The following is a 12,496-nucleotide window of genomic DNA, read 5'->3' as shown; positions in this document are numbered from 1 at the left end:
CGTTGCCCCTTTTTTCTTTTTTTTTTCCTTTTTCTTTTTATATCTTTCTTTAGTTTTATTTTCCTTTTTTCCCCTTTGTCTCTTTTTTTTCTCTTCTCTTTTTCTTTTTTACTTTCTTTTTTTTTTTCTCTCTTTTTTTTTTCTTATTTTCTTTTTTCTTTCCATTTATTTATTTATTTTCTTACTGGAGAGGGAGGAGGAGCAACTCATAAGTCACCATTTTTACACATCTGCACATCACCAGGGATTACAACTCAGGCACTCCTGATTCACGCCTGGATGTGGTTAGAGGAGGAGGAGGCAAATCAAGCTTGGAGTAATTTTCTGGAATACATTTATATTGAAGAAGCTTAATGCTGTAATTAGTTGTTGTGAGCATACGTAGTGATAATTTCCCAGATCTCAATGAGCTAATACTTGTTCAGCTGTATCTGAACATAAAAAGCAGGAAACAGCTGCAGCTGTTATGTTACAAAGGTTAATTTCGTGGTATTTCCTGAAAATAAAGTAAGACAGCTTGGGCGGAAGCACTGAAATGGCAAAGTGGGCTGCGGGGAGGGGCAGAGAAGAGAGCTGCAGTCGGCATTTGCAGAAGTTGGAGAGACAAGGAAATGACACATCTGGCCCAAATCCTGACGCTCCGTGTAACTCTCCAAACTCAACATGCAAGTCATGCTGACAGTCCTGCTTTGAACCTGCTCAAATAGTAAACCCAAATTACTGTGTGCCTCTGGGAGTGAATGCTGTAAGGACTTTTTGTATCGATAGTAATACCCACTCTGAAATTCCCAAATAAAGCCTGGAGATTAACATTTACTTCAAAAGTAATGTATGATTTTGGGTGTGGTGGGGATGGGTGATGAGCTTAGAGGTCTTTTCCAATCTTTGTGATTCTGTGATTTCACAACTGAAAACACTGAAAGCAAACAGTGATTCCTGCTAAGAATGATTCCTCTATTCACTATGTAAAACCATGGGGGATCACGGAGCTCTAGTGAGTCATCATTCCTCGTCATTCCACAGCAGAAGTAAATGGGACATCTTGTATTAATAGATTCAAATCTTTTAATGCTTCTTTGGCACAACCCCGAGAGCTCAGCGAGGGCAAGGCTTATTAACAGAGCTCAGCAATGCCACTTCACAGCCACTGAGGTTCAAGTTCCCTGTTAAAGAACAACAGTCATGGTTAAAACTCAGACGTAGTGATAAAGAGATCTCAAATCAGTGTCACAGCGTGACTCACTGACATCTGCCCCAATGAAGGCAGAGTGCTGAGGGCTGTCAGCACGGCCATGGGCTCTGGGAGGTGTCTGGGAGGTTTTCTCTCAGCACAGCTCACGGGAAAACTCATTTTTCTCCCCTCTGTCACCCATCTCTGAGCCCTGCTGCAAACACAGCCTCCCCACCCCAAGTTATGAAGGGCTTTGCAATCTTCTCCGTGAGTAATAGAGCCTGGGCTCGAAATGTGTTCTCAAACACTTTTGTTGGGCCCTGTTTGTTGGCTCTGTGCCCTCACGTAAAGCTTGCCTCAGGATTTGCTTTTTATTGTAATACTTTTTATTGTTACAATACAGATTACATTTTTTTTTTTAATTTATTCTTAAAACCATTTTTTTTAATTAATATATTTATAAGGTAAATAAAGTAATAACGGGATCCGGAAGCTTTTTGGAGCTGGATTTTCAAATAATAAACCCCTTCAGTCACTCAGCGCCCACCCCGGGGGTCCCGGCCTCACCTCGCCTCAAGGCCACCTCCGCGCCCGCCCTCGGCGGCTCTTCCTCTCCTCCCATTGGCTCCTCCCGCCGCCGTCGCGAGGAGAACAGCCAATAGGACGAGGCTCCGCGGGAAGACCCGCCCTCCGTGAGGCGGCCCGCGGGCGGGGGTCGGCGCCGGGCAGGGCGCCGTGCTGAGGCGGCGGAGCGGCCATGAAGGTGATGGGCTTCCTCGGCTGGGCCGGCTGTGGGAGGGACGAGGGCGGCCGAAACGGAGCGCGGTGCGGCAGGGACCCCGCTGGGGGTGGGGCGGGCCGAGCTGCGCCGTGGCCCTCCGCTCTCTTCGGGCCGCGGCCGCCACAGAGGGGCTCCCGAGGCCGCGACCGCCTTGCCGAGGGGCCTTCGCTGAGTCAGCGGGCGGGCGGGGCCCGAGGCGAGGCCCGATCCCTCACGGCTCTCTCGTCTGACCCCCGTCTGGGCGCCGTGCCTTCGGGTCGTCGCCGAGCTCCTTTTTTGGGAAAGCTCGGCACGGCCCCGGGGCGTTAAAGCTGGGCTGCTGCGGGAGGATCCTCCTGCCACTGTGCGCGGCCGCGAGCAGCCCTGCGGGCACAGCTGGGCTCTGAGGCTGGACGGCCGAAATGCGATTTCACGGCGCTGCAGGGTGCGCAGAGCGTGGAGGTGAAGGGAGCAGCCGGAGGATCGTGGGGAAGGATGGCTGGAAAGGCTTTGGCTGCTCGGCCGGGCTGTGCTGAGCTCTGCACGGAGGAAGCTGCTTGTTTTAGTGTCTCATCTATGAGTTGTGCCGGTGCTTTCTGGCTCGGTATCACAGGGAAGCTGCAGAGCTGACTGAGGTTAAGGAGCGAATTAAGGACACTGTTGCACTGCCTTTCATCTGCATAGATCCGCTCTTAGAGCAACTGTAACACACGTCTTCTGTCCAATACTTAGAAAATTCGGGCATCAAAAGTGGATAACAAACTTCCTAGATGCATATTTACCCTGAGCTTATAGCTTTGTCTGAGTTGTTACAGGCCATTCAATAAAATCACTCCTCCAAGAGTTAAACTGCCCGGTAAGGACACGGGTAGCAGCTGCATTCTCTCCTGGTTCTGTTGTCCTGCTGCTGGGTGCCCTGCAGTGGTGCTGGTTGGATTCCCACACACTTCTGGCTCAGTGTTTTATCTTTCTGCACTTATTTGCCTGCAGCAGTTTTTTGTTGTTCACTATAAAGCTGGCGTGACAATTCTGTAAGACCATGTGAAGAATTAGTCATTATTTTTTTTGCAACTGACAACTTTCCATTAAGGTGGGAAAAAAAATACTTTTCAAAAGACCAGCCTTGCATGCAAGAGAGCTCCTAGTTTTAAGTCACCAGTTTTAAGAATGCTTTTCTGAAACGTTATTTAACTGTTACTTAAGAAGGAGGGAGAACTACGCATCATTTGTTTTGTGCAGGAGAAAGGAATATTGACGTTTCCACTCTCTGCTGCTGGAAAGCAGAAAGCAAGTCTTGGCTGGATGGCTCAGTGTGGAGGGCAGTGAGCTGCAGGTACCAACCAGGGTCAGTCGTGCCCTGGCTCTGCAGGCTTTTCTCTGTGCTGTGTGAAGGTTCCTGGTTACATCTGGGGTGAACGTGGCTCTCAAAACAGTTGGGTTAGTGAGTTTTGTTTGTTGCATACGTGTTTGATGTTATTACTTCCCACAGCTTAGAAGCAGAAGGACCGACCGCACTGCTAGCCTTGCAACACTTGTAGTGTCAGCATACAGCAGTAAGAGTGGAGCACCAGGTTTGTGTAGGTCAGAGAGGTGCTTTTGATGTTCCACTCTTAACAACGTGTTCATGCAAGTGCCTTGTGGGGCATGTTTAGTCCTATGGCTCTGTGCCTCAGCTTCTCTCTGCACCACAGTAAGGACTCCTTTCTGAGCTTTTCTGCTTTGTGTGTGTTAAGATGGAAAGCAGTCACTGCAGGAACTGCAGTGCCATCACTGGGCTGATGTGTGCTCTGGTTGGTCGAGGTTTGCAGGCTCAAACCCAATGTTCTGTGTCTTTACACTTGAAGGGGTAGAGGCTGCTGTCCAGGCTGCTGTCCTGGAATAAAGAAAACAAAACAGAAGAACTTAGAATAGGTAAGAAAAAAAAAGGTGAACAAAAATATGTTTAAAAGATAATTGTACCACTCAGCTTCCTTCTGCAAAAAACCCAGTGTGCTTCTGTTGGTTCTTGTTGTTGTTTAATAGATTTCCATGAGCCACATGACTGCAATTACGTGTATGACCCAAACAGTGTAGGTTCCAAATTCCAACTTGAAGTATAAATCTGATAGAGAATCTGGTGCTGAAGGCTTTCAAGGATAAAAAAGTAGCAGTGAAATGCGTGTATTTATCTTTATAGTGTTTGAGATAAAACAGTAGGGCTCAAACCAGAAATACAGTCAATATGGAATAAAGTTATTTGGAGGTGCTTTAGTTTTGTTAGCCCCTGTGTAAGAGAACAGCAGAGCAGCTCCAGGGAGGGCCTGAAAGATGTTTCCCTCTCAAAGAAACAGAGCATGAGTTTGGAATTAAGTTTGGTTCGTTTGTTTGAAGATCCAGAAATGTTTTTTAGAGTTTCACCGTGAGTCCTAGAAGAACTGAGTTACTTCTGGAGAAGGTCCTACAGGGAGGCAGCCTTACAAAGCTGTTGTACCTCTCGCTCTTGTCCCTTCAGCTCTTGTTCTTCGCCTACAATTGGCTGTCAGTCTCTCCTCCTTCACTTTGCATCACCTCTTCAAATTCCTTACTTTTTCTGTGAAGAACTCTGCTTCAGTGCAGGAGAGAAGGAGCTCCTTGTGCCTGCTTCAGCCTCTCGGAAGCAAATCTTACCTACTTTGGGTTGTAGCTGGGAAGGGGGGCTGGCTGGGCTGCGCCGATGTTTGTGTGCTGCATTCCTTGTGCTCTGGGATTGCACACAGCGCGCTTTGGGATGATGAGAGATGGGATGGCGAGGCCCTGTGGCAGCAGGACACGTGTTACGTGGGTCTTAGGATATTCAGTTTTGTCCCTTTTTCTTTTTTCTGCGTGCTTCCAGGCAGGAGCTACTTCCATGTGGGCTTCCTGCTGCGGGTTGCTGAATGAAGTCATGGGGACTGGGGCTGTCCGTGGCCAGCAGGCCGGCTTTGCGGGAGGCGCCGGCCCGTTCCGCTTCGCCCCGAACGCGGCTTTCTCGTCGTGTCCATCTCCAGCTGCAGCAGCTGCTAACGTGGTTTGCAAAGCCTGTGGACTTCCCTTCTCAGTTTTTAGGAAAAAAGTGAGTTGTTTCCTTTTAAATCATATTTTTACTAATATGAAATAATCTGTAGGCATATGGGGATACAAATATATACATATTTTTTTCCTCCAGTAAGGACAACTGAGTCAGATGGTCAGGGAGGGAGAAAGTGCCTCATCCCAAGGTCACAGGAAATGAACATCAGACAGGATTAGAAGTTAAAGGATCTGACGTTGGATCTGAGCTGAGCTGGGAATGTGCTGATCCTGTTTGTAAGGTGCATGTTTTAGGTGCAGAATCTTGGCTCTTAGAACAGATCTGTGTTTGTAGAGGATATCAGCCATAGTGGTGGGGTACTGAAATGAACAAACTACATAACAGACAAGTTTAACCACTACCAATTTAGTATCACAGCTTCTTTCTGTGAAGTGCTGTTTGTTTGTTAAACGGGTTTAGTTCTGTTAAGTGCTGTTGTGCTGCAGTGACCTCATATCATTTGGGGCCAAGCTGGTGGCTTAATTAAGTTTCCAGGTAAATAAAATTGAGATTGTTGGTGTCACTTCTGCATATGACCATCCATCATTATTACCTTGTCCATTTAGGCCCGCTTACTGACCTAATTCTCTGAAGCCTCTTTGCTCAGTTTTGTTCAGTTTCCCCTTTCCTTGTTGTCTTGCTCCACCCTGGCACAGCCGCAGAGCTATTTGATGGGGCAATTTTCTAGACTTAAATCCTAAAGCTGATGTTTGTCACAATCAGCGATGAAAGGGCAGCAGTAAATTATGAGGTTGGGCGCAGGGTCGTGGGCTCACGTTCTGACTCAGCTGCGTGTTTATTTGCTCATCCTTAGCACGTGTGTTGTGACTGCAAGAAGGATTTCTGCTCCGTTTGTTCCGTCTTACAAGAGAATCTCCGAAGATGTTCGACTTGTCACTTGCTGCAAGAAACAGCATTTCAGCGGCCACAGCTGATGAGACTGAAAGTCAAGGATCTGCGCCAGTACCTTGTTCTCAGAAACATCCCGACAGATACCTGCAGGGAGAAGGAAGACTTGGTGGATCTCGTGCTGTGCCACCACTTAGGCTCAGAGGAGGACATGGACGCTGGCAGCTTGCGCTCGTCGCGCTCACAGACTTCTGGGTTTTTTACTCATCCATTTTCTATGTCTGTGTCAGTGTCGTCCCAAGGAGAACTTGCAAACAGAGGGGGAAGCACAGGAAATGGGACACCTTTACGGGTACAATGATTAACATGTGTCTTATGGTAGAGTGGCTTTTTTTTTTTTTCAATTAGATAATGCATCATGCTAAACTAAAACAAGAACCAGCTGGTGCAGATGGAGGGGCTGGAAAATGCCTTTTCCGTTTCTGATTGGAAACAGAAGATGATTAGATAAGACTGGTAGCTTAGGTGATAGGGATGACTTGAGTTGATAATAATTAGCAGCAGCTGAAACTTCAAAACGTTTGGGAGGAAGGAAAGTATTTTAGAAGAGGTTGGGGTTGTTTTAGTTTTTTTTCGTATTTGTTTTGATTAGTTTCATTTTGTACACAGGGCCAAACTGAAACATCTTCTATAAATAATGATGAAGAAGAAAGTGCCGAGGAACAGGTGAGTTAGGAACCATGCAGAGAAACCTTTGCACGTGACACCACAAAGTCTTTAGATCTGTCAGCATTTAGAATCACGTTCTGTTCTTTCAGAACCAGCCATTAATAACACATCTGTAAATACTTGCCCTGAAAAGGATAAAGCTTTAGCCCAACTGCTGCAGCTTAATGTAGTCTGTGTTGCATGGAAAAATCTGGTGCTTTGGACTTACCAGGACAGATAAAAACATACAGCTCTGTGTTTCAGACTCCCGGATTGTCCAGAAAACGAGCGAGAGCCTCTCTGTCTGATATTTCAAGTCTGGAGGACATCGAAGGCTTGAGTGTTCGGCAGCTGAAGGAGATCCTTGCGTGTAATTTTGTCAACTATTCAGGATGCTGTGAGAAATGGGAACTTGTGGAGAAAGTGAGCAGGCTGTACAGAGAGAGTGAGGAAAACCACAAAACACGTAAGTTTGTATTCAATTCTTACCTTTCTTTTCTGGTTTCCAGTAGCCGGTTCTGCCAGCAGGACAACTTGGTGTCTGACTTGTTCTGCTTTTGTGGAACAACTCACAAGTGTGGTTTCCCAGTTGGAGCTACATCTATAGAATAGCTGAATGTGGCACCAGTGTGTAAATGAAGCTTTCCAGGAATTGTGCTGTTTTTTCAAAGATTTACTTTGCAAAGCTTGGAGAGCTCAGCTTTCACATGCAAGGTAAAATGGCATGGCTGAGAACTGCTGCTTTGGAGAATGTGAAACTTGGCACCTCTGTATCCTGTATTAGATTTCACAGGGTATTAGCAAGATAGCTTCTCTTGTAGCTGTCAACAGACCAAAGTAATTCAGGTCTTTCACTGCGAGACAGAATTAAAAGCTACAGTGGCAAAAGTCCAAGTTCAAGTGGTTTGGTCTCTCTCCATGCTTTCATGATAAGGTGTTTCTGTGGCTGCAGCTCAATGACTTGTATTCATCCAACCTCTGTGCTCAACAGTTGCTGTCTTTCACTTGCCTGATTGTAGTATATGCACAGCCTGATTTCTGTTAACAAAATATTGTGGGAGAAACAGCTTCTTGATGATGCTGCCGGCCTGAAAAATCCCTGCCTGGCTCTTTATTCTTGCACCCACCAGGCAGGATGTGAGCAACAGGCAACTGCAGTGACTGGAAAGCTGCCTTAGCTCAGGGCTGCTTCACAGCCAGGTGTTGCCAGCACATGAGACTGAAATAACTGGCTCAGAGGGGTGAAGCATTCTGCAGGTGCTGCCCGCTCTCTGGTACTGCTGGTGAGTGTCAAAGCATGGCTCAAGGGAGACCCTCAGTTGGTGATTAAAATAGAGCTGAAAACCTGTCTGAAATGAAGCATTAGAGTTAGGATTTTCTCAGTACGGTCTGACAAAATGTACAGTTATTGAGAGAGGAAAGCTGCACTGAAACCTGGCAGACTTTGTTCAGTTCCACCATCCTCAGGCCTTGCTTACGCTTCAACAACTTGGTCTGCTTCATTCTGCATCACTGTGAGGAAAGTGTTCTGCTACACAAAGTAAGTTCAGAGATAGAGAACAACAAGCTCTGCATTTTAATTACTGTCATCAAGCACTTAATTGAGACTGGATGAGGTTCCTTAACCTCCAAGAGGTTAAGGAATGTGAAATAATTCTTAGCTGGTTAGAAAACGGTTGTAAGCACGGAGCAACACAGCTTTATGCTGAAGAACCTGTTCGTATCTTTTAGCTGGTGCCAGCGTCAGGGCTGAAGTGTTTTCAGGGCCTGAACGTGTGTCCTCCCTCTCCATTGCTTTTCAGAGGGTGAGAAGGTACAGCTGAACGACAACGATGACAACTTGTGCCGGATCTGCATGGATGCAGTGATCGACTGCGTGCTGCTGGAGTGCGGCCACATGGTGACCTGCACCAAGTGCGGCAAGAGGATGAGCGAGTGCCCCATCTGCCGGCAGTACGTTGTGCGGGCTGTGCATGTCTTTAAGTCTTAAACGAAGACCAAAAGGCAATTTTAGTCACCCTCTGACTACCAGGATTTCTGTGGGCAGGAGTGCTGAACCCTGGGGCGTAGATCAGATTTTTAATTCTCAAACGCAACATTTTGAACATCAGGATGTAGAATTTATGAAGACTTTTTTTACAGCATACTTAATCTGACGGTTGGGCAGGATGATGTGATGCCTGTGCGCACAGTGACAGAGCTGCCTGGCTTTCCTTAAACCCACAAACTGAGTCAAACTGTTTACAGCAGTTATTGCTCTCTTCTGAAGAATATCAGCCCTAGTTATTGCATTCAGTACTCAGCAAGAGGTCACAGAAACCACCTTTGCTCAACCATCCTTGCGTTACGCTGTCCAGTCCTCTAGAACTTATTGGTTGAACATTCTGTTCTTATGCAATTAAACAAACATAGAATGTAACTGACACTGTTCCTGTAACAGTGTTAACAGTATAAAGACTCAAGAAAGCACTGCCATTAACTGTACCTGCACAGAAGACCTTAAGCAATCTGTTTGACGGGATTGCTGTGCTCTGAATGTCAGACATTACCCCTGTGTTCTCTTGGCCGTTCTCTGTCACTCTGTAGGGCTCTCTCATGTGGTATCCAAGTACTGCTTACTAAGTACTTTTCTTTAGTTTAGGAATGATTTTTTAAGAAAGGAGGTACAGGAAACCACGTTCTTGTGGTTCTGAATCCACTCCTGCCTATTGTAACTATTAATCTAATGTGATGATTGTACTTCATGTGCCGACAACCTGATCTTACTGTGAATACTAATCAGGGTCATGAAACTACTTGCTGCTAACACGTGGAATGTATAGCACTGCTAACCTTAAGGAGGGATGGTTTTATTAAGGACAGGGGAAAGGAAACCTCATCTTTAAAACCTCACATTCACCAACATTAACCAAGGCTGAGTCACTATTACCCCTGCTTCCCATCAGCTGCTGCATACCTCGCTGCTGGCGGCTCAGCTTCCAGCAGGGTGTTGTGTTGGAGCAAAGACCTCAGTGCCTGGGGCTGCCCCTGCAGCCTTCTGAGGGAAGCTGCAAAATCACTTCAGATGTGGGGACAGGATCCCTGTGTCCAAGCAGTCCAAGAGTAAGTTAAAAGAAAAAAAAAATGATGAAAGAAAGTTCAGCTAAAGCTACAGTTTCTCCTTTGAATTTCCCCCATGCTAACAAAGTAATGGAGGTAAGAAAATGATGTGCCAGGGCTTCAATGTCCGGTAATTCTTACCTCTGCTACACTGCCTGTCATTCCGGCTCTCTTGTCTTCATGCAGCTGGCTTGAAAATGAAAAAGCAGCTCCTCCTCAAAACAAAATATGCAGCTTTAAGACACTGCTGACTATTTTTCAGAAGGGAGCAAACCTCTCAATGGCTTTATTTTTTAGAGTAACTTTTTAATGCTACTTGATTCCCGGAGTCTCCGTTGAGTGGGTAAGCTGATGAGAAAAGAACCGTATATTACTTCCATGCTGATCGTTAGCCACACAAGCTTAATAAAGATTTGTGATGGGCTTTCACAGCCTCTGTCTCTTTCCTTAACCAGTGGGGAAGGTGGTGGGCAGGCAGCCCAAGCTTTACCTGTCTCTTACAAGCGTGTGCCCAGGCAGACAGCAGCCGCAGGAAGGCACGTGCATTTCATTTCCCCTCAGTAATAACGCGCTGGGAGGCAGTGGAGAAAGCCTGCACTGAGCACTGTGAGCTGCTGCCTGGAGCGTGGCAGCAATGGGGGCTGCTGCATGACTGCTGCTTCCATCAAGGTTGGGAACAGTTCCACAAAGCACAGAATCGAGGCGCAGCTTGCTGACACCACCACCCTTCTGCCAGGGAGATTCCTGCAAGCAGGCCTGGGCTCAGAGTCCTGCTGGGACAGGAGCAGGCCTGGGCTCAGAGTCCTGCTGGGACAGGAGCAGGCCTGGGCTCAGAGTCCTGCTGGGACAGGAGCAGGCCGCTGCCCGCGCTGCACAGCAGGACGGCGCGCAGCAGAGCCGGGCTGCAGGAGGAAGCGCCGCTGCTGGCAGGGCTTGTGCAGCTCCACAGCTGCAGTCACTTCCCACTCCTGAAGTCCAAGCACAGCCCCCAGCTGGAACAGAAGCCCTCGTAGCCAGAATCTGTTTTTGTACAATTGTTTATACAAATTCAACAAAGGTAAAACTGCATCAGGAAGGTCTACGAAAACAACACCTTACAACAATGGCACTTATGAATGCAGAATTTTACAATCAGGAAATAACCATGTTATAAACCTTAAATGAGAACTCAACTCACACTTCAAAGAAAGAGAGACTACGTTTGACCATTTATTCTACTGCTGGACTCACTGTATAAATTAATTTTATATTGAGTACAAGAGCTCATGCTACAGAGTGAAACCCTCCTATGTGCAAAAGCTGAAATTGGAATTTTTAAAATTTTGAGAAAAAAGGTGATTTCTATACAGATAAAACTTGGCAAAGTGTTTTACTTCAACTATAATTTACACCTTATTTCCACAACATGCTTATGTCACTTCTCAAGTATACAAAGCAGGATATAAACTTCCATTAAAACATGCTTTAAGTTGAAAGTATTAACCTACTTTTCCTGACCTGGGCACGTTTGTAGATAGATACTGTCTACGAAGTATAGGTTAAGTTCTCTCCTACCATAAGTAAAGATAAAAATTGGCAATCAAAACCGAAACACTGGTAATGCATTCAAACATTGCATAAATAATTTTTAAACAATTTTTGTACAAAAATAGTTCTGCATAATGTAAGATGTAACAAAACAAAATGTGTTAAGAAGGCAGAAATGCAGTGCGTGGTCCACTTTAATGACACCAACTTTTTTTTTTGTTTGTTTGTTTGTTTTAAGAAATGAAAAGCAGAAATCAAATTTACACTACCAAGCACATGCTGTGGTACTTTAAATAACAGTATTCCTTGGAGATCAGTCTTCTTCCGGGTGTGAACAATTATCATCAGTAACAGTCGCCTTATGAATTTGCATAAGAGCCAGTGCAGGACATCCCAGGTAGACTGAATTAGTGGCACAAGTTGAGATTCTTAACGTGGGTAGTTTCATGTTGTTCTCGACAAGAGTTGTAAAATCCCATCACGGTATTTTCCAATATTCCAAGTTCCCAATTGAAAATAAAATCCCTACATGTTCTTAGTCCCTTCCCCGCCTCGCCCCAGTATTTACACGTGTCCTTTAACTAACTCAGTTTTTGCAGAAGTTTTTCTTCCACTTGCCCAAACTGAACACTTACTGACATCTCTGCTATGAACTGCTCACAGCCTTCTTTTGTCACTTGCTTGCAGTACCTCAAGTCGATCTGGCAGATGTTTCCACAACGTTTGAAGTAGGACAGGCACTGGTCAGTCACCTTATTGCAGTCTGCAAAAAAAGAGAGAAGGGAACAAAAGTGAAACCCCATTTTGATCTCTGATTTGACCTCCTCAGCCCTTTCCGCTCCTCCTGTGCCACGCCGCCACCAGCTGCCCCCACCAGCCTGCATGCAGCTCCCGGCTGTGTAACTGAAGGGATGAGGAGGAGGAGATGGGATGAGGAGGATGAACAAAGTGACAATTTGCAGCTCCCAGCAGCTCAGACAGGGCAGGGCCTGGGAGAACAGCAGCTGCAGGATCACCGACTCCAGCAGCAAACAGTGCCGATGGGGAGGGACACCCCCACCCTCCTCCCCTGCCCCGAGTTCGTGCTGCATACCTGATAAATTAATTTCCGTTAATGAATCCCGCGTGGTAGTTCCAACCGCGGTCAGCAGGTTAATAGACTGATCTGTCACGTGGTTACAGTAACTAAGATTGAGTTTGGAGAGCAGAGGCATGTGCCTGATGATCAGCCGCAAAGACGCATCGGTGATGTCCAGGCCGGCCAAGCGCAGCTCCACGATGTTCCGCAGTTTACTCCGGTTGTCGATCTGACCTG

The 12,496-nt window shown here is 46.4% G+C and overlaps 2 protein-coding genes across 16 annotated transcripts in view; one reads left to right on the top strand and one right to left on the bottom strand.

The window, feature by feature from the left end:
- Positions 1 to 1,876: 1,876 nt before the first annotated feature.
- RNF34 (ring finger protein 34) lies at positions 1,877 to 10,085 on the top strand. Of its 4 annotated transcripts, none has more exons than XM_042829127.1 (6): positions 1,877 to 1,934; positions 4,783 to 5,001; positions 5,813 to 6,199; positions 6,517 to 6,573; positions 6,820 to 7,021; positions 8,358 to 10,085. In XM_042829127.1, the coding sequence occupies exons 1-6, from the start codon at positions 1,929 to 1,931 to the stop codon at positions 8,543 to 8,545; spliced, it is 1,059 nt and encodes a 352-aa protein (XP_042685061.1). In that variant the 5' UTR covers positions 1,877 to 1,928; the 3' UTR covers positions 8,546 to 10,085. The 4 variants fall into 4 exon arrangements, with proteins under 4 accessions (XP_042685061.1, XP_042685063.1, XP_042685062.1 ...); XM_042829129.1 differs by lacking the exon at positions 1,877 to 1,934 and adding an exon at positions 2,296 to 3,368; XM_042829128.1 differs by lacking the exon at positions 1,877 to 1,934 and adding an exon at positions 2,296 to 3,842.
- A 590-nt stretch (positions 10,086 to 10,675) lies between these two features.
- KDM2B (lysine demethylase 2B) overlaps positions 10,676 to 12,496 on the bottom strand; it is a 103,239-nt gene continuing 101,418 nt past the window's right edge. For all 12 annotated transcript variants that reach the window (XM_042828819.1, XM_042828812.1, XM_042828814.1 and 9 more), the window contains 2 exons: positions 12,275 to 12,493; positions 10,676 to 11,944 (listed from right to left, as the gene is read on the bottom strand). In XM_042828819.1, the coding sequence (XP_042684753.1) occupies positions 11,763 to 11,944; positions 12,275 to 12,493 (401 nt within the window). In that variant the 3' untranslated portion in view covers positions 10,676 to 11,762. The remainder of the gene's footprint in view (positions 11,945 to 12,274; positions 12,494 to 12,496) is intronic.

This window comes from Centrocercus urophasianus, unplaced genomic scaffold (genome assembly GCF_019232065.1).
Source record: "Centrocercus urophasianus isolate 14NV4802_14NV808 unplaced genomic scaffold, USGS_Curo_1.0 seq_30, whole genome shotgun sequence".
Taxonomy (NCBI): Eukaryota; Metazoa; Chordata; class Aves; order Galliformes; family Phasianidae; genus Centrocercus; species Centrocercus urophasianus.
Note: the sequence above shows the minus strand (reverse complement) of the source record. Positions and strands in the feature narration are given on the sequence as shown.

Excerpts from the sequence above, each read along its gene's own strand:
- RNF34 (XM_042829126.1), top strand. The coding sequence starts at position 4,624 with ATGTTTGTGTGCTGCATTCCTTGTGCTCTGGGATTGCACACAGCGCGC. Across the intron at positions 6,574-6,819 it reads AAGAAAGTGCCGAGGAACAG|ACTCCCGGATTGTCCAGAAA; the intron begins GTGAGTTAGGAA and ends TCTGTGTTTCAG. Across the intron at positions 7,022-8,357 it reads TGAGGAAAACCACAAAACAC|AGGGTGAGAAGGTACAGCTG; the intron begins GTAAGTTTGTAT and ends ATTGCTTTTCAG.